At 36.5% G+C, this 25,995-nt stretch overlaps 4 protein-coding genes across 5 annotated transcripts; all 4 read right to left on the bottom strand.

Annotated features, from left to right (window-relative positions):
- Positions 1-810: 810 nt before the first annotated feature.
- Positions 811-1,257, bottom strand: LOC136282970 (BTB/POZ domain-containing protein 6-like). The gene has a single exon (XM_066171134.1). The coding sequence runs from the start codon at positions 1,255-1,257 to the stop codon at positions 811-813; it is 447 nt and encodes a 148-aa protein (XP_066027231.1).
- Positions 1,258-1,810: 553 nt separating this feature from the next.
- On the bottom strand, positions 1,811-3,517 carry LOC136283111 (BTB/POZ domain-containing protein 6-like). The gene has a single exon (XM_066171384.1). It carries the CDS (start codon positions 3,515-3,517, stop codon positions 2,063-2,065), a length of 1,455 nt encoding a protein of 484 aa, XP_066027481.1. The 3' UTR covers positions 1,811-2,062.
- Positions 3,518-5,281: 1,764 nt separating this feature from the next.
- Positions 5,282-19,341, bottom strand: LOC131778840 (cysteine--tRNA ligase, cytoplasmic). Its single transcript, XM_059095309.2, has 25 exons — positions 19,034-19,341; positions 17,459-17,547; positions 16,746-16,842; positions 16,233-16,331; positions 15,665-15,730; positions 15,438-15,524; positions 14,736-14,786; positions 14,540-14,629; positions 13,822-13,910; positions 13,112-13,233; positions 12,634-12,737; positions 12,409-12,449; positions 11,645-11,732; positions 11,020-11,127; positions 10,525-10,650; positions 9,571-9,668; positions 9,081-9,121; positions 8,477-8,625; positions 8,287-8,355; positions 7,679-7,760; positions 7,276-7,356; positions 7,087-7,154; positions 6,930-6,989; positions 6,587-6,670; positions 5,282-5,488 (listed from the first exon to the last, which is right to left on the bottom strand). Exons 1-25 carry the CDS (start codon positions 19,247-19,249, stop codon positions 5,348-5,350), a joined length of 2,346 nt encoding a protein of 781 aa, XP_058951292.2. The 5' UTR covers positions 19,250-19,341; the 3' UTR covers positions 5,282-5,347.
- Positions 19,342-19,872: 531 nt separating this feature from the next.
- LOC131778866 (transmembrane protein 41B) lies at positions 19,873-25,415 on the bottom strand. Of its 2 annotated transcripts, none has more exons than XM_059095342.2 (8): positions 25,383-25,415; positions 25,191-25,309; positions 24,382-24,499; positions 23,192-23,320; positions 22,634-22,727; positions 22,388-22,492; positions 21,798-21,936; positions 19,873-21,446 (listed from the first exon to the last, which is right to left on the bottom strand). In XM_059095342.2, exons 1-8 carry the CDS (start codon positions 25,385-25,387, stop codon positions 21,277-21,279), a joined length of 879 nt encoding a protein of 292 aa, XP_058951325.1. In that variant the 5' UTR covers positions 25,388-25,415; the 3' UTR covers positions 19,873-21,276. The 2 variants fall into 2 exon arrangements, with proteins under 2 accessions (XP_058951325.1, XP_058951326.1); XM_059095343.2 differs by having other exon boundaries at positions 25,401-25,407.
- Positions 25,416-25,995: the final 580 nt, after the last annotated feature.

Raw genomic sequence — 25,995 nt, 5'->3', positions numbered from 1 at the left:
CCAATGGGCAAAAGTATATTTCAAGCTCCCATTTGTGCGCTGTATATGCGATGTGTGAGTGTTTCGAAATAAGAGTAGGTATTCAAGTCAGACAGTGGTAGCTTGCAAAATACACTTACACTGTCGCGTAAATTTATTACTTAAAATCAAGAACTATAAAGGTATCTTTTTCATCTCTTTTAACCGAAAAAGCAATGACGATACTTATCCAAAAACAGATCTAAATGAGTTGTCTACTGAGAGACTGGAATTCGTTTCTCGTTGTGGATTTCCAACAAGATATGAGAACCAGTCTTTCCGCAAATATTTGATTTCTGGAGTATTCATCAGATTGCCTATTCTAGTAACGATAAATCTAATCCTCCCATGGCAAGAAAAATTCGCTCAGTAAATTCTTTGGGGATCTGAACAACACGCCAGTCCTCACTGAATGTTTAATTTTTAAAGTACATGAATCGCCACACCATTAGCATGGAAATTAAGATTCAGCTTCCTCTTTAGGATATAGTTATGTAATATGCTGACGCAAAGATTGGCCAAAACTGCAGGATGGGGCAAACGTAAGAAATATTTCCTTAGTTTGCGAAATCTGTCGAAACTAAAAATTTTCATAAGGCTAAGCTAATGACAAGCTTTTAATAGGGTCAAAACATATATTTTTCACGCTTCAATGATAGGGGAGAGTGAGGGGAGGTGAGGACAGTGGGGGGAGAGGGGGGAGGGGGAAGGACAAGTATGGGTTTGATTACCAAGTAAGCCAGCCTCGGCCGGAAATTATAACTGATTTAAAGTACAAAATAGAACTACAGCTCATCCTCGCTTGCATGCATATTCTATTGCGTGCGTATCAAAGGCATTTAGCGGCTGCATAGCTCCATCTAGGAAATCCACACAATTCGTCGTGAGTGAAGGGATGTCGTATGTGTCCGCTAAATACAACAGCTGGATAGCGTTGTTCTCATCTTGGATAGTCACACAGTCACGATACAAGAAACACAGAAACTGAAGGAAGATGTCTGGGTCACACTCATCTATTTCAATCGTTTCTTTCTTCTCACGCAGCTCTCCGTAAAACATAGCAAAGAACATAGGACTGCTGGTGGCGAGGACATATTTGTGCGCTGGAATTCTTTGTTTGTCGTGATCAGGAAAGACAAACTTGATGTCACTCATAACAGGATTGTTAAACATGTGCATGTTTCTCTCCAGAACTGTGCTTTTACTGGTCTGCCACCGATTTTCGCAAGCGTCAGCCATGTTACCTCAATGTAATTAAGCTCTAATTCTAGCCGTTGTGGATCAAATGACAAGTACACAGAGCGGAAAAAGCGCCCTTGTAATATTTATGAGATGCCTACAGCCTCCTCTACAATTCAAATTTACGGTAGGCAATTCAAGCGTGAAAGAAATTAACTCGAATATTCTTCGACTTCTAAGAAGGCGATTCCTTGGTTTACTAAATGTATTTGAACAACTGGAGAACGATTTGATTGGGAATCAAATTGACTCACCGGGAATATCATCTAGAGTCATTAGTAAGGGGTGAATATAAGCAAACTGTTCACTAAAATTATTTTATTCTAAACTTTCGAACATAAAAATCCAAGCCTGCTGAAATGGAGGCTTAAATCTATAAATTAAACGCCTATCTTGTCTTTCGTCAGGGTCTTTTAAAATGCACCAGATATACCACAATACTAGAAGTAATGGATAAATCCAAAGTTCCCAAAATCGCACGATTTATACAGAAACATTTATAAGAGAAGCAAAGCATCAAATATTTAATGTTCCAATTCTTTTTGCTGCCTCATATATTTTGTTTGCAGTTTTAGGATGAACAATCTACTGATTAGCTTGCTTCACAACAAATGAAATTGCAATCTCTCTTGTTGAAACATATTCCTTTTATTGTACCATAAATAAACTCTTTGAATAGTGAACGCATACATTTACAACACATGTATATTTCACTACCAACTCTATATAGGATAGATATCATCTCTTCAAGTTCGCTCTGAGCTGCTGTTTTTATGAAGATAATTAGTATGTAGAGAAGCAAAGTTTACCAAAGTAGTTTGTGGAAGATTGAGAAATCGCTTTTTTTCCACCGCTTGTCCGCTTCATCATTTAATTCTTTATAAGCTAGATGAATTATCTCTCCCTTGTAGCCAACATTCATTGGTACGCTTTCGGTATAACGTCCAGAGCAATAGCAGAATACTGAATTTGACGGCGAACGAAACCCAGATTTCTGTAAAGATTCCAGAAATGAGGCCGACCAAACAAACACAGTTTGTCTTCCCGTTGCATCCGTATTTGTTTCAATTGTGTAGCAAGTATCCTTGGTCAAAGGAAGCGGTCGGTTTAAGAAAACTTCAATTTCTCCATATTCTTCAGATCGGGAAGGCTTGGTAACAAAACTATTACTGTTTATTTGTCTGATCGTTTCGTCTTTTCGAAAGATGGACAGGCTGATACGACTGCTTCTCGCTTTGTCGACAATTATGTTTACACCATACAACATAACAGGCTTGTTTACCGTAAATGTCAACACTCCGCTTTTCCGCATATTCAGTACTGATTCACTTTGCTCCGCTCTAAGGTCTACTCTCATTCGATTTGGGAGAGATATTTTGCCCAGTGAATGATGTGAAATACTCTTAGGATCACTTTTTGCCCTTGGGACAGTCGCGAACTTTAGGTCATAGGGGACGGAGACCGAAGTTAACTGTTTAAACACATCGATTATCTCCTCCTTGGACAAAATTTCTGAAGGAATTACTACGTCTGAAAATTCTTGAGGCGACATCCGTGAAAAGCTAATATTCCTTACCAGATGCTCTCCCAGTAAGGACCTTTTACTGGAACCACTGACAACCATGTTTTCCTCCTCACACCGTCTTTGGGCCCATTTATCCACAGCCCTGAAAAGTGATACTTCATGATCTATGCGTAACGAAGATCGCTCGACAAAACGGTCTAAGAGGTCATGTTCGAGTTCGAGAAACGAAGCACTTAAAACGATATCTTTGGCGTTGTAGTCGATTACCTCCCAACACTTATCCTCCAGTCCAGGATGCCTAAAACGCCTTGCATGAGGGATGACGGCAAAGGCGTTTAATGGATCCATAGCTCCGTCAACAAAATTTACACACTTGGTTACGAGCGAAGGGACATCGTATTTATCAGCCAGATACAACAGATAGATGGCCTGGTTAACATTTTTTAAACTTACATCGTCACAGTACAAGTAGCGCAGAAATTGCAGGAAAATGTCCGGGTCGCAATCAGTTATATCTACCGTTTCTTTCTTCTCAAGGAGCTCTCCGTAAAACATAGCAAAGAACACGGGGCTGCTGATGGCGAGGACATATTTGTGCGCTGGAATTATTCGCTTGTCGTGATTAGGAAAGGCAAACTTGATATCACTTATAAGGGGATTGTTAAACATGTACCTGTTTCTCTTCAATATGGTGCTTAGACTAGCTTGCCATCTCTCTGAACAAGCAGACGCCATCTTGTAGTCATATAATTGACTACACCCGGAAGAAAGCGGAGGAAAATACTTGAGATGCTCGAAGAGTCAGACCCGTTCCCAGTCCTCTCTGATTTTTCATTTACTAAAGTTAATGAAAGACTACTGGGGAGAAACGGTTTTGTCTCGAATGGAATACAAATACCTGTCAATGTGGACCTCAAACCCTAGGCGTTGCAAAGTTTGTGTAACATCTGGATATCACAATGCTCCAATATCTCGAACCATTTTGCTCGCCTGAAAAGAGTCTAGATACATAGTGACTCCACTGCTGCGATGTAGCAGATAACTAAGAGAAATAAGAAAATTCCTACATGGTGGCTTTTGCAGCGGAAAATACCACGAGGCGAGATAAGCCGGAAATAAATGAGGTGAATCAGTATCTCGGACATTGAGCTTGTGAACTACACAGAACCACACAGAATGGGATTAGTTAATTTTTCATCTTTTAAACAAATTAAAAAAAAAAAAACCAAAAATGCCACCAAAAAAGGAAACCTCTCTCAAGTCAACAAAAAAGCTTTTCTGATCGAGGACTCCCTTTTGATCGTTACAGGAGACGACACACAGAAGTTAGATTTGATATTCACAAGCTTCTAGAAAAGAGAGACTACTTTCTTTTCTACCAAATTCAAACGTGGAGACTGTCTATGACATTGTTTTCTTATAGGTAAAGTTAAACCTGAATAAAGCAGGCAACCTGTAAATGCAGTCACCATTCCCCATGGCTGACCGCTTAATACAGGAGAGGAGGGATGTTGAAGCTTTGAATTGATCGGCCAATTACTGGCTTGTGATTGTTTGTGAATATGTTAACCCTTTATACCCTAACATCAGTATCCAGATTCTCCATACTCTTCTCTATACTTCTCTTTAGTACTGACGAGGAGAATTAATTTAACAATCAAAGTTCCATAGTTTGAAAATAATTTCCTTTATTCTCATGATCTTAGTGAATGATTCAGCAGTGTTACTGTAAGGAGAAATTAAATGCTTGTCACTCTTAGGGTTTAAAGGATTAATTAAGATCTGACAGCGATCAAACGTCTGTGCATGTGCGAACGTTGTAGAAGCTGGCGCACAGGCTTACGACGAGGCCAGCTTCGTGACGTGGTTTAAGGGTGTCCAAACCACATTGGCATATGAACAAACAACTACATGAACGAGCAAGTCGCAGTGTTTGATATCCGTATAACTTTTCTGGTGAAGCTTAAAAGAAAATACTAAATCAGCGGGAAAGATGTAATCAAATAAGTAGTGTACAAAAAGTCGAGAGTTTTTCTTTTCCCTACTTAGGTTACCTTTTACAGACGTTTTGATCGCTGTGTTGATTCTAGCAGCTGTGGAGTTGGATAAAATGAAGAACAAGCGAAGTTAATGCGAAGAACAGACCCCTCCTACATGTCCTCACACCTGCATATCAATGCTTAGCCTTGCATGCAATATATAATTTACCGTAGAGAATTCAGGCATTAACTACGTTGACAGACTAAGAAATTGAAGGAATTTTCTAGCATATTTCGCCACTTTTTCAGATGGCTTTTCACTTGAATGTGTCTGAATTTGAAACTCACATCGACATTCAAGCTAATCGTGCCCTTTAAAAATAACAAGAATTGCAAATTAAAAGATATGAACGTAACGGATCTTAAAACTGGGAAATAAACAGCCCTTAGTAGAGAGTACAATTTACTAACTTCACTTTAATCCCAAAAGGTCTTGAAGCACTAAAGTTCAAACTCAAAACTCATTGTGCCTTTTATTTCAATTGTATCACTATGTCTTACAATTCAGTTAAATTTTAGTGTCACGTTAGTTTTCTGTGGAACCATTTGCTGCCTGGCCAGCCCCAACAGAATTATACAGTTTCTCTTGTTGTTGGTACATTTTCTTCAATTTTTTGATCAGTTTGCCACTCAGTGGCTCTCCCGTATGATCATGGGTAGGAACTCCCTGTGAAGCAAGATAAAAAACATCTAAGACTAACGGAGTCGTTAATGCTCTTACATCTGAAGGATAATAATATTCGACCAGTGTGTAAAGCCAGAGTGTAAAGCCAGAACTGTTACTAGGTAAGGTGATGTAAGGGATCTCATTGGTGAATAGGTGTGTTTTAGATAAGAGTTTATAAAATAATTCAAATAGTACGCGCGCTCTGATTGGCCATAAAACCATTTTACATGAGCGTATGTAAACACGGTTTTCATACTGAATCTTCTCGCGGAGTTCTCCCTGTTATTTATTTAGCAGTAACTCAGTTTCTTTAAGTTTGTTTTGAGTACAGTAATGGAAGAAAAAGATTTTCCTAATTTTTCTTCGGAGTTTAATTTTCCCAGTATTCAAGAAACGGCTGAAAAGCCAAATGAACAACAACAACAAGCATGTCGCTTTCCTTCGTTGCAAGAAGAGGCTCTTTCATCAGTTATTTTATAAAAGAGATGTAAAATGGTTTCCGTGTTTACATAGCCTGATGTAAACACTTGGGGGGTTGGGAGAACACTCGATAAGCTGGAAACCACTCCGCTTCGCATTGTGGTTTCCTACGCTTATCTCGTGTTCTCCCAACCTCCCAAGTGTTTACATCAGGCTATGTAAACACGGAAACCATTTTACATTTCTTCAATATTGACACTGTGTCACGTTTAAGACGCGCATATTTTTCTGATTTATCATTATTATTATTATTATTATTTTTGGATAACATTTCAAAGAAGCTATTCAAACACGGAAAAAAAGTCCTCTACTGCTTAACTATATTGTGCCTAAATACTCCATATTAGTTCCCGGGCAACAACCACATCATTTTGTATAATGTCAGCAAAACTGCGCAAATCAATTGGTTGTCTTGGTAGATGACTGGTTTTGATGAACGCCGAAATTCCGCTGAAACGGTAAAATCTAGGCGATTAGCATCAAGCATAGTTAATCAACCATTTCTATCCGATATTTAGAAACTAAAGCTTAGACATAAACTCAGAGACGGTAGCCTGAACTCAAATTGCATTAGAACACCATAAAGGTATCAGTGTACCTAAAAAAAGGAACTCTTACCTGTTCATCAAATTTAGAATACTTGTCTGTTTCGTGTTTAAACATTTCCCACGGGGGAATTCTAGCTTTGGCTTCCTTTGCAGCCTGAAAAAAAAGGAACATCAATGAATGAATGAACTAAATAAATTTCGGAGTGAAAAGCACAAAGAAGCTCTTGAGGCTTTTTCCAAAGCTGAGCGACAAAGCTGAGCGACTGATGGGAAAATTATGCCACGGCAAGTTAGATGCATCGGGGTAGCGTAAATTTGCTCTTGTAAGATAAATTTCCAAGGAAGGCGAGAGAGTGAACTGTTTGAAAAGAAGTGTCGTGCCCAAGAACAAAACACAATGTCACCGGTCAAACCTTTTCCGCTTCCAACTTCTTTTTGGCTTCCTCCTTCTGTTTCCGCTTCTTCTCTTGTTCCTAACCCAAAAATGTAAAACCTCGCGGAATAAGTAACAAGCAAATATACACAACAGTTACATAAACGGACATATAAAGGGACAGATCAAAAATATACCTCTAATTGTTGCTGTTTTTCCTTCAATAACGTTTCTTTGTCCACAAACTTTATCACTGCGTGGTCACCTTGAGGACAGAAAAGTAACCATTGCTTATTCATAACAGGGTCGAATACGTTTAAACAGCCGGAAGTAAGTGACCGGCATCCATTAATGTACATCAGAAGAAAGAACGCGTTTTAACTCACCTTCCACGTCTTCAAGCTTCACTCCAAGTTCTGGCAAACTGTCGTCTCTTAACCTGTCGCATGCCTGAAGGATTTTAGTTACTAGAAAAAAAAATTGCCAGTTGTTGAGGACTTCCACAAAATGTACGTTGAACTCTACTTTCACACAATTATTTCACAGTGAAGCAACTAGGCCACAAAGAAAATTTTCAGAACCACGATTCGATCTTCCATATTTTCCAAGTTTCTAAAAATATTTGACCTTACTTTTCCAACCAATTTTCAAAATATTTTGTTGGCATGGTCTGTGTCCTTTTGTTTAGTTACCCAAAGTTAAGAACTGCACAGGCAGACCAGACTTTTAACCGGCATCAAGAGAGGATAATTTATTTATCCTCTCTCGCCGTTAATTGCTTAGTTTCACCTTTTTCGTCCCGCGCAACATTCCTGACTTCTTCTCTAAAATCAGCAAGTAGCTGGACATACGGCATGGCAACTTCTTCATGCTGAAATTGAAATAAAAATTCTTGTTTAAGTTAACCATGCTGATCACAATTGAATTATAATAATTTAAAAAAAAATGATATTTGACTTGATAGTCGGTGAATTTTACTGGCAATAATCATGAAATTATTAAAACTTGTTCCATAAAATTTAAACTAAAGTGGCAAAGATTTTAGCAGGAGTTCTTCGGATAATCAGATGCAATAACGAGTTTGTCGCAGCTAAAACTTTTCACCAAGCCTGCTTCGAGTTCTAAAGAGTTACTTACGACCGTTTGCGGAACCCCACAACGTGAATAAAAATATAAAGGAAAAAAGGAAAATAAATTGGCCAAAAAGTAGACCGTGAAAACTAAAATCCCTAAACTACTGCTGAAAAGTCCAATGGAACCTTCTAGTCTGTCCCTTTCAACAACAACCATTTCACTGACATAACTTCCTCATTGCAACTAAAGCAGAAGAAATTTAAATGAAATGTATCAATAAATAATCAAACACATAAAAAACATGTAATAGAAAGATATCTTACATTAGCTGCAGCAGATTTTCCAGCGACTGGAAAACCAATGGCTTGTTCCTCATCGATTGCTCCAAAAATCTGAATCAAAAAGGTTTCGCACCATTTATTAGCACGGATTTTTTAACGATACCTTGAATAAGATTCGATAAGAAGAATCAGTCGATACCAAACACTGATGCTACATTTATGGGGTACAAACCTTTAGCATGTGAGTCAGATACTTAGCAATTCCTTCCAAGAGCTGGTGATTTGAAGATTCTTTTTTCTCCTTTTTGCCGCTAATGTAGATGTTCGTTAGTTTCACAAGTTCTTGCATGTGTCGAAGTGCACTGGGTGTGTCGATTGAATCTAAAAACAACAACAAAAACACAAAAACGGGAATGAAATATGTCCAAGGGAACTCACGTGAGCTGTCAAAAGACGTCACGCAAGCACCCACGAAGAGTAACGCCAGCTCTCGATAACAGTCATGAAAGTTAGGGAAGAAAGTGATGATTTATTCTTAGGTGCTCAATATTCATCACGTCTCAAGAAGATTCACGGTTTTTTACTGCAGTCCACAGAATTTTTTCTTAAAATATAAACAGAGTGAAGCCGCAGGTAGGAGTAAATTGGGGGCAGACGTATGTTAATCCCACATGCAAGCAGGGAAACAAATCACTACGTTTAAATGAAGAGACAACTCTCGTCCTTCAGATTTGCAAACGTCCCATTGCAATTGTATAAATCTTACATGTCATTAATCAGTTCAATGTGATATTACAACTTTCAAGATGTAAGGGGAAAATTATATTTACACTAACCACAGAGAGCTTCATGGACTGCCGCCTTTTTACCAAGGAACCTGGAAAAAAATTACAAAATAACGGAACTGATTATTACCCCCACAACCAGATTTTGATTTCCCTTAGGTTACGACTTGATGGCTTACACTTATACCCCCCCCCTCCCTTGAGATATGAAAGTTTAAAACCATCACCCCCCCCCCCTCTCTCGCCCATTCCGTCTCTCATTTTGCTTGTTAAGCATTAAAAGGACACTGCAGATTTTTGCATTCAGCGAGTTACTGCGGAGCCCATAAAAACCAATATTGATTCATCAATTCAACTTAAAACTTTTTTTTTACATCATTAATACATCTGGCCAGCAGACAGGAAATGGGAATAGATGAACCTGACTGCGACACGGTGATGTTTGCCTCCCTTAAAAGGCACGTGTATGAGAAATAGATAGTTAGAAGAAAGAATTCCTTAATAGATCCATGCGAGAACTGGAAAGCAGAGTGATCCATACTTGTCCTGGAGATCTTTCTCCAACTCATGATAGTTGTGCGCTGATGGTGTTGTGTCCTCTGGTTTCCTAAGAATATCCTTTACGTTCAAGAAGAAATCCTGAAAAGCGAGACAAGAACAACAATGGTTTTTAGACAATCACAGGTGAGAGATTGAGTGGTCTCATTAATGGACAGCAGGATCCGGGAATATGAGGTCAAGCTAAAGCCCTGGGAGTCAGTGTGTTGTGTTCTGGGCAAAACACTTTATTCTCACAGTGCCTCTGTTTACTCAGGAGTATACATAGACTACATAGACAACAGCCAACTTTCCCGGAAAGAGATATATCGCTGGGGTTAACCTTATAATAAGCTGAATTACGCACGCATCTTGAATGGTTCTTACTCATGTTCTATTGGAGGACAGACACACAAATGACATCATCATTGACAATTTTTGTTGCTGCGAGTCTGTTCAGTTAAAAATGACTTTACAAAATAAGTCAAAATGTGGTAAGAACGTCAGTGACACACTCGCCTCCTGTGCCACCTTTTTGATCTTATCACATTTTGAGGTCATCTGTGATCTATTACTGAACAGTTGCACAGGCCGAGAAGCAATACCCCTAGTCACTGGATGCTATAGAAACCAAGATAAGTTTCTGCTGTAAAGGCCACTTCCTTAATTTGTGCGAGAAACTCAACTTGATCTACACGTCACCCAATATGAGATAATATTAGCCCTTCAACTCCCAGAAGAGATCAGCATGTAACTTCTCCTTACAACATCGATACATTATTAAGAAACCAAGAGATGAGAAACCTCAAACTTATCAGGGAACAGTTGTTATCTTGATCGAACACCAAATTCTTGTAACTAACTTACAAAGAAATGGGTTGCAGCCAGAGGGGAGAATTAACAATACGATCTCGGGAGTTAAAGGATTAGGGTTTCAAAAATACCCGCCTAGACTCACGTTAAATAGCTTGTCTGTCTGTTCAGCTTCACGAAGCACATTCTCGCTGTAGTCCAGAGTAGCATTCCAGGCATGAAGAAGGAAGGCAAGTCTGATTTGTCTAGCAGAATTTCTTGCCAATGCTTCCTGAAAATGCCAGAGAGAGGATTGAAAGATTCAATGAGTCAGACTCTTTATTAAAATGTTTTTTTCATTCAAGGTTTATACCCTTTGGAGCTTACAAAATTCAATGACTTTTTCAAACTTTTCTGTGAAGTGCATTGCTGAGGTTTGTTTTAACATAAGAAGAACACGAGCATTTCCTCCAAGGTTATTATTCTTGACTTTCCATTACCAAGACATGCACTTCATGACTTTCAAGACCTGGAACATATCACAAAAATTCATGACTTTTCAAGTTACCATGGCCACACAAACCCTGTTTACAATACAACCTCCTGACAGAGTGTTAAACTTAACAACTGACAAAGAAAAAAATTGGACAGGAAAATGTACCTTGATTGTGATGAAATTCTTCAGAGACTTGGACATTTTACATCCTTCGATAGTTAAATGACCAGCATGGAGGAAATAATGTATCCACTGGCACACACCATAATGTGCCTGAAGAAAAATTTTGAAGAGTCACTGTTGTAAGGTGACCTGTTTTATCATTACTCATTAGAAAGATCTACTCTGTTCAGATGAACATTAATCATGAAAACTGATTATTTGTGAAGATGGCACAAAATCGTTTCTTTAACAACCTAATTGATTCTCATAGAAATGTCCCTCTGGGCATGGTGTACCAAATCTACCTTGGCAACTCTTTCCACCCACAGCTAAATTTCCATGAATAATTTTAATTTAACAACCATGTTCTACACCATTTTCTCTGAATATAATTTCATATTTTCAGTTGTGATTCAAATCACTGTAGTTAATAACCTTTTCCTGTAAGAAACACAAGGAGTTTTTGTTTTTGGTCTTTGCTAACACTGTCATCAAGGTATGACTGATTAGTTGATCTCCTCAATGCAGAGATCAGGCACATATTGAACCTTCACACCAAGCTTGCACCCTCAAGATCTGACTATTAGCCCTTTTCCCAGTAGTACAAGACTAAGGATATCATATTTACCTCAGACTGTGCCAGCTCATTGTCATGGTGAGGAAATTTCAAATCCACTCCACCTGTGTGAATGTCAATGGAGCTACCTAAAACCTCACTGAAAGAGACAAAGACAAAATCATTGATAACAAATTATCTTCTTCAATTTTTCAGCCTGTATGTTCAACTATTTCCTTCCATGCTGGCCATTTCAAAGCTTCATTGTCTGTATCTGATGGGTATGGGATTTGAATCTTGCCTGGCTATGTTGGGGAATTTGAACTGGAAATGTCAAGTCTTTCCAATGGAACACAATGGAACATGTTATATCTTAAAAATGGAGGTGTTTAAGGGCAAATAGTTCACTTTTGCATGCCAATGTTCAAGAGGAAAAGGTGTAAGTTCAAAAGCTTAGTGAATGTGTATAAAGTCATGGTTGCTGATTTTGCCTTTTTACAACAAAAAATTGGGTGAGGCATATGCATTTGAACACAATTTTTGCTCCCAAGGCAGGTTGAAAGGTTGAAAGTATGTGGGTACCACTACAAACTGAGCTATGAAGTCGTTTTGGGAGCAGGGGAAATATCATTGAGTCCTTTGCACCCTGTTAAGGAATCTCTCTCTCTTAAATTGCACTTCACTTCTTGAGATCATTTTGTTGTTTGAAATTATTAACTACCCTGGCCACTTCATGCCAATTCACTATAATCAAAATAAATACATTTATCAATTTGAAGATGGATTACAGATATCAAGAGGAAAAAATGATGTATTATCTTAAACTAGTAACAAACCTTGCCATCACAGAACATTCTACATGCCATCCTGGTCGGCCCTAGAGCAAAAATCAATTATTAATTATCAGTTATGGAGAATTGAATTCTTGCTAAATTAGCTCTACCTTCAGACACTAATGACTAGTAATTGAAAAAGTATTTACAAAAATATAATTTATTTCTAGTTGTGAAAAGAATCTGTGTATAATCCTACAAAAAGTCCTTGTTGTTAGCAATGGTTACCTTTCCCCAAGGAGAGTCCCAAGCAGGTTCACCTGGTTTACTGGCTTTCCACAGTGCAAAGTCACGTTCAGATTTCTTGTCTCCTGGGTTTTGACTTAGTTCTCCTAATCATGAATAGAAACACAAAGTAGTTAGAGGATGAAGAGGATATAGGATGCAGGCACAATGTTGAAGGTACTTGCCTTCAAATGCTATGCCCTCACTGAAATTTCTGAACCTGGATTCACAAGTACATAAGGTCTGACCTTTTTATATTGGTCCTTCTCCTAACTCCATGAGTTTTACTTCAGGGTTCATTTTTTTTTTTTCATTCTTTCATACAAATTAACACTCCAATTATTTCAATTGGAAAGGAATCAGTGGACCATAATTCACCCCATATGAATCAAATGTTAAAATTTTAATTAATTCCTTAAATTTTGTGATTGCAGACTTGTTTAGCACTGATTTGCATCTTTTGTACAAATTAAAGTTGTACCTTCTCCCTCTGCCAATGCATCCAGATCACCCACTGCTTCAGGTACCAACCTTGCATATGCATGCTTACCACCAGAGCCAAACTTAATGGTGTCAAAATACACAGAGCCATTTGATTCATACCTGGAGTAAAATATAACAAATGTTAGGGTGCATTTGGCTCAGGGACCTGGGTTGAGGAGACCTCCTTTGTATGTACTACACAGCAAGTATGTTTAACTTTATGCTACTGGGTCACACAAGGATGGACCCTGCTGAGGAAAAGGCACAGAAACTGCAGAGAGCACAAAAAGGAAAAAACAACTGGGGTCAACAATGTATTAAAAGATTGATTTTAATTCAGGGAGTAAAATTCCTTTTATATAAATTTTCAAATTGGACTATTGCACCTGATGTGATATTGTAAACTCAAGTCACTTGTTACCAGCAACATGTTCCACAAAATTAAAATTAACCCAATTTGATAATTAAAAACTATTTCGGAAAAAACAGGAATGTTACACCAGGAGAACTGTCACTGCAAGACTTTTTAGCCTTGCAGGGAACTCTAATCATTCTTTCTTCATTTGTTCCAAACTTCTGGGCAGCTGCCAGTGAAAATCACCATCTGCTTCACCATCTTTGTTAAAATTTCTTTTTTACAATACTAAGTTTCAAGGGGGAGCCACCTACTTTGAAAAGTTATTCCAACAAAGCATCACTTTCACTTACGCGTATCCATTGTCCATAACTCTTTGAATGAATGTTACCACCTCAGGCACATACTGTGTGATTCGTGTTAAACAGTCCACTGGAAGGATCTGAAAGAAATATAAACATAGTTCAATCAATACTTCTGGCAAGATCCTAAAGTATGACCATTTCATTTGCCATAAAAAGTGCAAAAAATTTTAGCCACAAAGTTGGAAATTCAAAAGTCAATTTGGCATCCTGTGTTCAGCAGTCACATAGCATGCTTTTATTACTCAGAGGTTATGGTCTACAGTAAACCATTTAACTCCCAAAAGTGATTAACCTGCAACTTCTCCCTATAATATCTGTACATAATCCAGTAAACAGGTAATGAGAATACTCAAACTTAACAGATAGAAGTTTCTATCTTGATCTAACACCACATTCCTTTAATTTATTTACAAAGAAGGTGTGACAGCTGGAAGGGAGAATTAACAATCAGATCTTGGGAGTTACCTGAAGGGTGAAAGTGTAATAGGTAAACCTTTCTTTCCTGTTTTATGGAAAATAAATGCCCAGGTCTTGCAACTATATCAAGATTTCAGGTTGTCAAATGTGGCACCTTTGTTGAGCTTGAAGCTTTGACTAAATTTTTCACTAACTACTCCAAATTTCAATTATAATTCAAATGAATAAAGAATGTTCCTGGCAAGCAGCAAATTCTTGATGAACTTTTGCACAGAAAAGTTTGACGTACATTAAGAGCTTCCATGTCTTTGTGAAATTCATACTCCCAGTGCTGGGTGAGCTTTGCAAATATTCTGTGGTCTGTCACATCTGATCCAAACTGGAAAAAGGAAGAAATACCACATGTTAAAAAGCTTAAAAAATCTCATATTAAAATTTGACAATTGGAAGCCACTGTTGAACCATAATCAAAAAGAGTATCTTACTTGAGAGTCTAGCCAGGCTGATAGAGGTTCACTTGCCTGACGCAACAACTCCTGTGTCAATTAATAAAGAAAAAAATTCCAACTAATTTTAAACTGTTCTATATATAAAATATGAATTTAATATCCATTCAATTTTCAGTTCTTATCGGGCAGCCTGTTGGACAGCCTGTGTATAACCCATGCTGACTTGTTATTTAGTTCTATGCTAAGCCCTGGGTCAAGTAAAAAAAAAATTATCATGTGTTCAGTTAAATTTTATGTTTGCAAAGAGAAGTTAGTAATAGGGAACTGGTGAGGAATCTTTTACTTCCACTCTAAAGGGTTGTTGAAACCCTAGTCACTCTTATTGATATCAATCCCTCTCAGAACTACTTTTCTTCAGATGATCACATTGTACACATGATTATTGATCCCTGGTTTTGATCCATTTACACTATCAGTGTTAAAAAAAAGAGACCGGATGAACTATCTGCCAGCATGATGGCCTCCAAGTCAAGAGGTCCACATTTGAGACCTGGCCAGGTCATTTTTTGATTTCTTGGGCAAGACATTTCACTCCCACCGTACCAATGTCCACCCACGAGTATATAACTAGATGCCAGTGATCTGAAGCCTGACAAAATACAGTGGGGGAAGGGGTCAGGGTAACCTGTGCTGGACTTTAATTACCACCCTCAAAAAAATTAAGTTATCACATTTCACCTGAGTTGCTGATCTGACAACTTCATCAGCGCTGCTGTTTGTTGTTAGTAGTTCTTTTAATCTTGAATGACACAATTTCACTTTTTCCTTGAAGAAAAAAATAACACTCAGGCCTAAAAAAAATTATAACTTCCTCTTCTGATTCAGAAGCATTTAAACTACTCAAAAGAATTAACATCAGCAAAAATCTGTACATCAAATTCTATAAAATAAATGACACAACGTACAATAATTTTAAAATACATATTTTTCTTGTCTGCATCTGTGGTACTGTCCATTTTGGCAGAATATGGCTGGAAGTAAAGGAAAACTTATTTAAGTTACATGTAAGTACCAAATGAACAAGCATTGAGTTACACTAAAACAATCAAATTATGCAGAACTTTGTAATAAACTGTGGGAAAAAAAGGAAAACAAACTGAAACAAGATCCTGTATCAATCCTAAAAGTGAGAGGTTAAAATAATCATGATTATAACACAAATACATGCAAATATTTTCAAAACTGGGATTATTAATTTAGAAATAAAAACATTTAGGATTCTAGGCTTTGGAATTTTGGCAATTTTTTTGTGGTGCATTGTGCGGGGAGTGATTTTTAGAGCATAGCAACAGAAATGGTTACTGTAATAAAATAATGGCAGTGGTACTGAGTATAGTGCTACAGATATTGACCTTTAAATTTGTACAAACATGATGAGAAAATTAAGGAAAATTATACAAGCATAAGATTTCTTAGGGCTTAAATTTCAGTTTCACAGCTATTCCCTAGTTAACTCTAAGCTACCAAACATACCCCCAATGCAGAGTTCACATCATCTAATATTTTGTCTGGAGGGTTTGCCCCCTCAATGTACTTCTCTAACAGGTGGTTTCGCCTTGCTCTGAAGATAATCTGAAAGGTTACAATTGGTTTCCAACTAGTTTAATTTGTATTATTGTTTCTCAATTAGATTAATCCATAAACAAAAAAACCTCACTCAGATAATATTAGTATGAATTCATTTTAACCACAAATAACTTAAACTACAATAACATAATTATACAAACTATCAAAAATCAATATCATTGGTTGGGAAAAAGAGGGGTTCACTGCTGAAGAAAATAATTTTCTTTCCAGTTTAAGATTATTTAATCAAGTCATTCATCAAATCCATACAGAGGAACATTTGCAAATTATGCAGCTGTGTGAACAATCTACCAGCGAGAATATTTTTAAGGACCCCTACAACTATTCAAAAGGCAAGAGAAAAAATTTTGCAGCAAATTGATAAATCAGCTACTTTAAAAAATTTAGAAAACCAGGTACCTTGTCATCAATGTCTGTTATATTCATCACATAAAAAACATCGTAGTTAAAGTAAGATTGAAGTACTCTTCGTAAAATGTCAAAAGTGATGTAAGACCTGAAATGTGGAAGAGAAAATCAAATTAATATAGCCAGAAAATCTATAAAAAATGTATTTAAGATTCAGAGAACCATGAACAATGGAAATATTTCAAATATATGACTTTAGTAAACAAAGCAAGTCAATCAGGTGCAGAAATGTTATTAATTTGTGGTTTGTAGTTAGCTCAGATAGATGTCCCATGTAAATTAATCTTCCATGATTACGAAAATTCCAGACAGTCCATAGTTCAATGGTTTTCAGAGTCTGACAGTAATTCCTTCATTTTTCATGGTTAACCCTTTAACTCTCAGAAGTGATTAACCAGTAACCTCTCCCTAAAATATGCACACATTATCCAGCAAACAGGTAATGGGAATACTCAAACTTATCAGGTAGAAGTTGTTGATTTAATGCCAAATTCTTGTTACTTATTTACCAGGAAATGTGTATAAGCTAAAAGGGAGAATAAACAATCAGACATAGGGAGTTAAAGAGTTAAAGGTTATTTCCCTGAGTTGAGTTTATGCGCAGCTGATCACTGTGCTAGAAATCTGTTATACATTTCCCTACCATTAATATTTCAGTGATATATTTTAATAAACAAAACTTTCATTATCCATTAAGCTTGTACCTTGCATGTCCCATGTGAGATGCATCGTACACTGTAGGCCCACAACTGTACCAAAACACTCTTCTGCCTTTCTGTGGTACAAACACATTCTAGCAGGCAGAAATAAATAAATAAATAAATGAAAATATACAGTCACTTACCAGTAATAGGTTCTATTTATAGAGGGAAAAAGTAAACCGTAGTAAAAGCAATGATAAACCTAATATCATAATCCAAATCAATCACAATATAATTACAAACCCAACAGGGAGGAGGCAAATCAGTAGGCTATTTACAATCCTAGGGTAATTTAATTTTATCAACTGAGCTGAAAACATAAATTGGCCACCGTAAAGAGTTTAAAGGCTGGTATTTAGAGCATTAGCCCTTCGTAAGAGCAAATTATCAGAGGAATCGTGGGTTGTGTGTGGGTTCATATTTAGAAAATGGAGCTATGCTATTGGTGGGAATATGGTAATGAGAAAACAAGAATTAACTAATTAAATTTATTCTTGTTTTCTTGTCACCATATTTCCAACTCAGTTAATAATACTAAATTACCCTGTTATACTCTCCTACCAATGCAGAACCACAGTTTCTTTAGAAACTTACCCCCTTTATTTATTTTCAATCCTAGGCTAGGATTTGAACTCAGGACTGCTCTGAGACAAATCCACCTAGGCTAGTATGCAAAGCATGATTAGCTCTAATCCTGGTTTCATTGCCATGGTAAAATATAAGTTTTGTATGCATTTATCCCAGTATGGATGTTTAACTGCTTTGGAACAACCTGGCCCTGCATGGCCATTAGCCCTAAACCCCTAGATTGTGAGCCTTACATCTTGACCACTCATCCACATCATGCTGCAAGCTTGTTTACTAAATTCCCATCACTTCACGTTAACCCTTTAACCCCAAAGAGTAACAGGCATCTAAATTCTCCACACCATATCACCCCTGAATCAAACATTAATGTCAGGAGAATAAAGGAGCTGATCACCAACTAAAGAAGCTCTTGATTGTTGAACAGATTCTCCATGTCAGCATCCTAGGAGATGTTTAGAGAACAGTATGGGAAATATGCATACTGATTTTAGATTATTAAGGGTTAAGGCTGGAAAGAACTCAGAATTCTCAGAGTCCCTACTGAGTAGGTATGTCTGTTAACACTTGGGATGGGCATAAAATAAACTCAGTCATCAGTTGAAAAATGGTTACTTTTTGCTTTCAGCAAGTTTTAACTTGAAATTAATTTTTCTTCTGTGCCCAAAGTTGTTTAGTATTATTTTTTTTAAAGAAAAATGAAATATCAATTCTTCCGGGAACGAACTAAGGATAAATTTCGTTCATCTAAAGAATTAATATATTGTAAAGCTACCTGTAAATAAAAGATTTGAAATAAAAGAGGACACAAAATATCTAGGACTAGTAAGAGTGACTCTCTTTGACAAGGACATAATTTGTAAAAGACGTATCTAATTGCGATTGGCTGATTCCATCACAGAAATAATTGCATCAGATTTCGATGATTAAACATGGATTGTTCATATACCGAAAAATTAACAACAAAAATACTACGAAAGGAAAAATTATCACCTTCTCACGAGTGAGACTGTTGTAAAGTTTAAGTTCCCCATTCCCTTCGGGCTGTATCCATTTTGGCATGGATTTTCCAGACATTTTATCCAAAAATTCGTCAGAAGACACTACGGAAGAGCAAGTCCGTCGAATAATATGTACTGAAGATACAAGAGAGGTCCTCTGCTCCTGGAACTTTGTGGCCGCTAAAATTAGACGCTTGAATTTTAACATAAAACCTTCTTACAATATTTTCAATTTTATCTCGGTACCTTTTTTTGAAGTTAAAAAAAATATTTTGTAATTTCAAATCGCAGTCGCCATATTTCAATCGAGTCTTCGTTAGAGCCCAGACTCCACAAGGTCAAAGGTAAGAGTAAAGAGAGGAGAGTCAGGAGAGTCGCGACAAAACAGCTAAGATTTTTTCAACACGTCGCCCTTCCGTAAATCGTTTGTTGTAGGCTTTATGTCAAACCTGAGGGTCAAGAAATAACTCGAGAAGAGTCTCCTCTTTTTCCGTGATTGAAGCAATTTAATTATAAAACATCTTCCAAAACCATAACATTATTACTTGTTATTTTAACCCTTTACACTCTAACATCAATACACATATTCTCCAGACTTTTCTTTATACATTTTCTAAGGTAGTAATGAAGAGAATTTTTTTAACAATCAAGAGCTTCTTTTGTTGGTGCTGATTCAGAGGTTATAATATAAGGAGAAATTAGTTGCTGGTCACTCTTTGGGGTCAAAGGGTAATAAAACAGAATGATTGTATGACAGTACAGCTGTCTAAATAACAAAACAGGAAGTATGGGAAAAAGGGAAAAAACCCACCATTAATAGATGATATCTAACCAAATACTGTATTATATTCAGATGAAAATAAACATGTTTAATAACCTTAACATTGATGTTCATAATAGCATTAGACTTTAAAGTACATTTGAGCTTGAGATTATCCAGTAAATAAATACAATGTGAAAGGAATTTATTCTCATGACTACTATGATGACAGGTCTCAATAACTCTGTTCCTCTGAAACATCACATTCAATAAGTCAAATGATAAGAACACCACAGTATGATAACAGTGGCAGTATTTTCAATTCAAAATTTATTGTTCCATAATAATAGAATTTTTTAGCAATAAATTAGGTCCCTCTTGTACAGATATTACAAGCAGCTGATAAAATCCTGAAAACTTAAATGCATATTAAATAATCATAATCTTGGCAAAAAAACAGCATCTTTACCAAAAGCAAACAAAAAGCCTAAATTACTCAGAATTTCTTCTAGAACCCTTGAGGCATTTTTTGGTCAAAAAAAGAAAAATCAACAGCAACTACAACAACATTCTCCAAACCCCAGAACATTTAGATTTTTCAGTATCTTTACCATACATACTGGAGTTTTGAATAGCTTACAACCAGACCATTAGAGTCAATAGTAACCATTGTGAGATGCACAAACCTTTCACTCAAAATGAGAGTGAGGACAAAAACGTTTTATTTTGATGTGGATTTATATTTTGTACTCAGATTTACTTTCACCAGAAAGTCTTTACACTTCTCCCTAGAAAAGTGAGGCTTCTGAACTCCAAAATGGTCTTTTGTTATAGCACCCTAAGTCAAAGTCCTGCTCTGAATTTTTTACTTAGATCACATGACATCAAATAGTTTGGCTATACTGAAATGGCCAAGGAACCAGTATGGTCTTGCTAAATATGACTCATTGCTACCACCGGTAACTTTTTCCTTAAGTGGCTGCCTCAGGTGTAATAGGCAGTTGTGCCCAGAAAAGTGACTACGAGGCAAAACCTTAGCAAGAGAACCTGCTCACCAGCTAAACAGATGGTGGCAGGATGTCTTAACCCCTTAACTCCCAAGATCTCACTGGTAATTCTCCTTACTATCTGCCAAATGATTCTCATTATGTTAGTTTGGAGAATTTGTTATCAGATCGATTAGTAATCCCATAATGGATATTTTTCTTTATCCTCATCACTTGTCTGCATGATATTGTATAGAGATAGTAAGGAGAAATTCTGTCTTGGTCACTCTTTGGATTTAAAGGGTTAAAAGGTGACTGTGGACTGCCAGTAACCAACTTTCAATGAAACCCCTACATTACTAGTACTTACAAAAATTGTAAGAGAAAATTTTTTCTCATCTCAATGAATACACACTTTCTCTCCCATACACATTTAACTAATTATTGAGCAAAATCAATTAAAATAAGCTATTACAAAAATTATTTATTTTATTCTATCTTTGCCCTAAGTTGTCTTTTGAATATCACTGGAGCTAATGACAGAAGAGCAGACACAACCACAATCATGATGGACTTGAATGACATTACATCCCCTGTGGTTGTTAAAACATACAGTTCAACTCCTGCACTGATAAAACCAAAAGATGGTGGAGCAACACCTAAAAAATGATATTCGAAGCGAAAATTAATCTACACTATGCCACCTATGCACAAACAAAATATAACTAATAAATGGGCCCAAATAAGTGTATTTTGTTTTTTGTTTTTGGAAAGGGGAATGTGAGTTGAATTCAATTATGGCAGTAACTTTTGAAAAAGGCACAATCACCACTACAGTAACTTAACATAAAATAGACTGAAAATGTCTGCAACTCTTCATGATAGCCAATAAATGACTGACTTCCATAACACTAAGAAACTACTACAAAACTTTTACAAGAATTGCAAGTTCATGAAACATGTCTTGGCCACTATCGAGGTGACACTATCAATTTTTTAAAATGACTTACCTACAAAAGTGCCGACAAAAAATGGCAAAAGGGGGACACCTATCACTGGAGAAGAAATGTTGATGAACCAATTGGGAAGAAAAGGAGTGATGCGCAAGAATATAATGTAGCTTAGGAGGTTGTCTCGATGATGGTTAACCTGTGACAAAATATAAAATGCAAAAGTTATAAATTCCAATAATATACAACTGAAATTATATTAATATAATTAACTAAATAATTATATGAGTATAATTTAGCAGTGGTGCATCCATAAAATGTTCTTTATCCACTCATTCCCCGTCAATCATTATGTCGATAATAAATTTAAAGGAGTAAATTTTTAAGGAAACTGTGGTGCTACATCCCTAGGGGATATTACAAGATAGTCTGGTTTTATCAACTGAGTTGATAACGTAAATCGGCCAACGTAAAGAATTTCTAAATCTGACATTGTTGAGAGACAGAGCTTGTATTTATTAGTGAAGGGAACAAACCAAAGAACCAAGAAGAAAAAGACAGATGTAGCATGGATGAGAAAATAAGGAAATTAGGAAAATTAGGAAATGGATAGTACAATCAAATACTTAAAAATAGGTAAATGGAAGTACCTGTTCACACCACTGATCTACTCTCTCTGGCATATAATGTTTTACCAGCCTTCGACCAACCAGGTAAAACAATAAATAACAGAATGATGCACCTACACTGGAACACTGTAAAACAGAAACAATTCACGTTCTGAGTAAGAAAAAAATAAAACAAATATGATAAAGAAGACCTTGGATACACTTTGTAGATTTCTGAGTGTTTCAAAAATTAGGATCAATTAAACCTTAAAATCCAAATTAACTTACCAGACAAACAAAAAATAGAGCTAAAGGAAAAGGGAATAAAAATCCTGATAAAATACTGAGAAATATTGATCCTGGTATAGCAAATGTTTGCAAGCTGTGTGAAAGGTTAAAGAAAACACTGCAGCATTAACCATCACAACACCAAGAGATAAAGGAAACAAGAAACTCATGATGAAATCTTAAATCTTGCACCTCGTGACTATGTAAAACCTCAGATAACTAACCCTTAATATAAACTAGTATCAGTATGCATACTCTCCATACTGTGCTCTGCACATTCCCTAAGGAACTGACAAGGAGAATTTGTTTAACAATCAAGAGCTCCATAAGTAGATGATCATTTCCTTTATTCTTGTGATCTAAATGTTTGATTGGGGGATGATATTGTGAGGAGCAATTAGATACAAGTCTCCCAGAGGGTTAACAAGTATTTATAAAAAGCTGAAACATGTGAAACTCTGGATCGACCCAAAATAAAATTCTAATTCTCTACAGTGCATAAATTTACTATGGAAAAAAATTCAAAAAAACAAAACAAAAACTTCATGAAAAGGATACAAAATATAAATTACAACAAAGCCTAGAAGAACTTGAGTGAAATATTCATCTGTGTAATTGGACAATGCTCTTCCTAATCCTTTTGCATCTTCCATGTCTCTTGGAAGTTTTATCCTTGCCTTGTCTTCACTGTGAATAGTGAAAGTTATTGTAAACATTACATTCAGAGTCAGTTTTTACTTTTAGAGATATTTTTTGTGGGGTACCTGTGTTTGTACTACGGAGACCGTTACAGCATGAAGTTCCTCAAACCCAAAAGAAAATGGCTGGTATAGATAGTGAGGTAAGTGATTAATGTTTAACTTTTCCTTGCAGTTTCAATATGTTATCTTGCCAACAGGTTATGAGAACAAACACCCCTATCAGCTTGATGGAGTCATCTTGATAAAACACCAAATTCTCTTGTCTTCTTTAAAAGTTAAATGAATGGCAGTCAGTGGGGAGAATTTCTAATTGGATCTGAGGAGTTTGAGGGTTCAATGAAATCTTTATATGATTTGATCAATTTATGTGTCACAAAGCAATATAAAAAGGAGAAAGCATTGCATGTATAGCACAAATCCTCCTGAATAAGTAAAATCAATTATATTTTGCTCTCAATTACACCCTCCCGATAACTGATAACTGTGAACGAAAAGCTCAAAATTTATGGGGGAAAAGGAGAAAATCAAAGCCAAATGAACTCAATGGTCACAAAAAAAATGCTCACATCATCTTATTTATGCATGGGTGTGCGTAATGGTGGCTCAATAGGACTTATATAGGGCAAGAACGCGCTATGTTATAAGAAAAATTAGTAATCATACCATTTGAAAGATTTCAAAAAGCCCATATACATCAGACTCTTAATTCTAAGTTTAAATTTTTATAATACATATATTTTAAGATATGTTTTTGTGTGTGTTATCACTGAATATTTTTACGAGTTGTGCCATATTTCAATGAGCCTGTTGGAAAAGTCAAAATACAAACAATGAGTTAAAATACTTAGCAATACTACACACCAAAATGTTTAATAAGTAATTTATTATCCATCTGCTTTATTTTATGCCCATTTCTTATAAAGCAGGAAAAGCAAACCAGCTAGTGAAGTGTAGCATAGTTGGATAATGATTTGCAATACTAATTTTTAGTAATGAAAAAAGCTCTACCCAAAAAGAAAAAGACAGATGAATAGAAATAGGACTTACGGTCTCAGCTTGGGAAAACTCCAGTAAACAAAGGCTAGTGCCACTAAGGATGTTAAAAATATCAGGCCTAATACAATGAAGGGTCCTGTATTGTTTTCCGACTTTTGCGATGTTTCCTCTGCATCAGAGGAAAAGAACATTTACATGTTAGTGTATGATCCAAGTTAAATAGAGAACTCATGCACTTTTTGATAAAGTGTCGTTAAACCAAAAACAATTTAATAATTAATTAATCACAATATAAGAAAATATTAGAAGCAACCATTGAGTAGTCAAAGTAGAAACTAGAAAATGGAAGAGCCAAGTGACAAAGACACCATCTGTTCAGTTTTGCATCCGTCTACTTGAAAGGGAAACACAAGTTATTTGGACGTCCGAACCAATCAAATAGAGAAGTGAAACACAACTAAAAGGTATCGTGAATTACTTTCGAGGCTCAATGGAAAATGGTTTTAGTCTGAATACGAGACTGACTTGTTTAAGCTGCCCACGCTACCATGTTTTTAGAGCAACTAGAATTACTGCAGATTTTACAGTAGGCTCATCAGATATGTCGAACACAAGATGGAAGAAAAAACTAAAAGAAGGCTTTTGCGAAGAACTGTTTCCGTCACGCTCACACCGGAAACACAGAGAGCAAGTAATTGAGACCAGGGCGAAGAGCCCATATTTTCAATCCATAACTAGGACAGTTTCTTTTTCTTTTTGCTGACAAGGCCAACGCCAGATTGAAGATTAAATCCAACCAGGACAGCTGAACAAAGAAGCTTTTTCTCAGTTTCTCTCGAAACTTCGAGAATGCCACTTACTTTTGAATGATCGAGGACTTGTGTCAGTCATATTGTTGATGTGATTTTGATGGTTCTGTGGTAGCGGCTGTCTTCCCTTGAGTTTTAATAGTTCGCTTGGAAAATTTCTATCCGTCATCCTAAGAGAATATGGCAAATATTTTGAATTATAAACACAGTAATAAGGGCAAACGTCCAGCTGGAATAACTTACGTCATTTGAATGACTCACCGGTGACTGTATTCTGGTGCCTTAGGAGCCTGGCATTTTTCCAATAGAAGGAGGAAGATCTGGGTACTAGTGCAGTATCTTCCCGGAATAATATACATTTTCAAGCGTAAAGTGATCAGGAAGTCATAGAAGTATCAATTAGTGAGACGAATGTTAAGTCTGTGTCATGTGAAAGAAAAAAAATACAAACAGAGCCTTCTTTTGTTCAGAGTCGAGTTTGCATGGATCACATATGTACCTTAGGAACGAGTAGGCAGGGTCGCCCTACCCTTTAGCTCTCCCTTACTTTTGCAGTATTTTTATCATCTCCATGATGTTATAACAGCGTTGAAAGTTTCATTTGATATTTCATACAAGTTCTACTTCCCAGGAATCACTGCAAAAGCGGGTACTCAGATTTTTGAGTTGCTGACACGACGAGTAAGGCTAGGCTATCAAATTGTCCGACTCATTTGTGAGAGTGTTATCTCAAGTGTCGTGAGGTACATCGTCGCAAGGTACATTGCATGATACGGTTCTAGTCTGCGCTCAGTCGGGCTGGGAAGGTAGATGGTTCGAGATCTGAAGAAGGTCCTATATCTGTTTCAGAAGAAGT

Source organism: Pocillopora verrucosa, chromosome 8, assembly GCF_036669915.1.
Source record: "Pocillopora verrucosa isolate sample1 chromosome 8, ASM3666991v2, whole genome shotgun sequence".
Classification (NCBI taxonomy): Eukaryota; Metazoa; Cnidaria; class Anthozoa; order Scleractinia; family Pocilloporidae; genus Pocillopora; species Pocillopora verrucosa.
The sequence above is the reverse complement of the archived record's forward strand: the minus strand, read 5'-3'. Positions and strand labels throughout refer to the sequence as shown.

What these genes read in the sequence shown, in the direction of transcription:
- LOC131778840 (XM_059095309.2), bottom strand. Translation starts at nt 19,249, where the DNA reads ATGTTAAAATTCAAGCGTCTAATTTTAGCGGCCACAAAGTTCCAGGAG. An exon ending in ATGTGAACTCTGCATTGGGG is followed by an intron (nt 15,731 to 16,232) that starts GTATGTTTGGTA and finishes CTTTACTTCCAG; the next exon opens with CCATATTCTGCCAAAATGGA. An exon ending in AGTCCATGAAGCTCTCTGTG is followed by an intron (nt 8,626 to 9,080) that starts GTTAGTGTAAAT and finishes TGTTGTTTTTAG; the next exon opens with ATTCAATCGACACACCCAGT.
- LOC136283111 (XM_066171384.1), bottom strand. Translation starts at nt 3,517, where the DNA reads ATGGCGTCTGCTTGTTCAGAGAGATGGCAAGCTAGTCTAAGCACCATA.
- LOC136282970 (XM_066171134.1), bottom strand. Translation starts at nt 1,257, where the DNA reads ATGGCTGACGCTTGCGAAAATCGGTGGCAGACCAGTAAAAGCACAGTT.
- LOC131778866 (XM_059095342.2), bottom strand. An exon ending in AGTTTTCCCAAGCTGAGACC is followed by an intron (nt 23,321 to 24,381) that starts GTAAGTCCTATT and finishes CACTATTCACAG; the next exon opens with TGAAGACAAGGCAAGGATAA. An exon ending in TTTTGTCGGCACTTTTGTAG is followed by an intron (nt 21,447 to 21,797) that starts GTAAGTCATTTT and finishes ATCATTTTTTAG; the next exon opens with GTGTTGCTCCACCATCTTTT.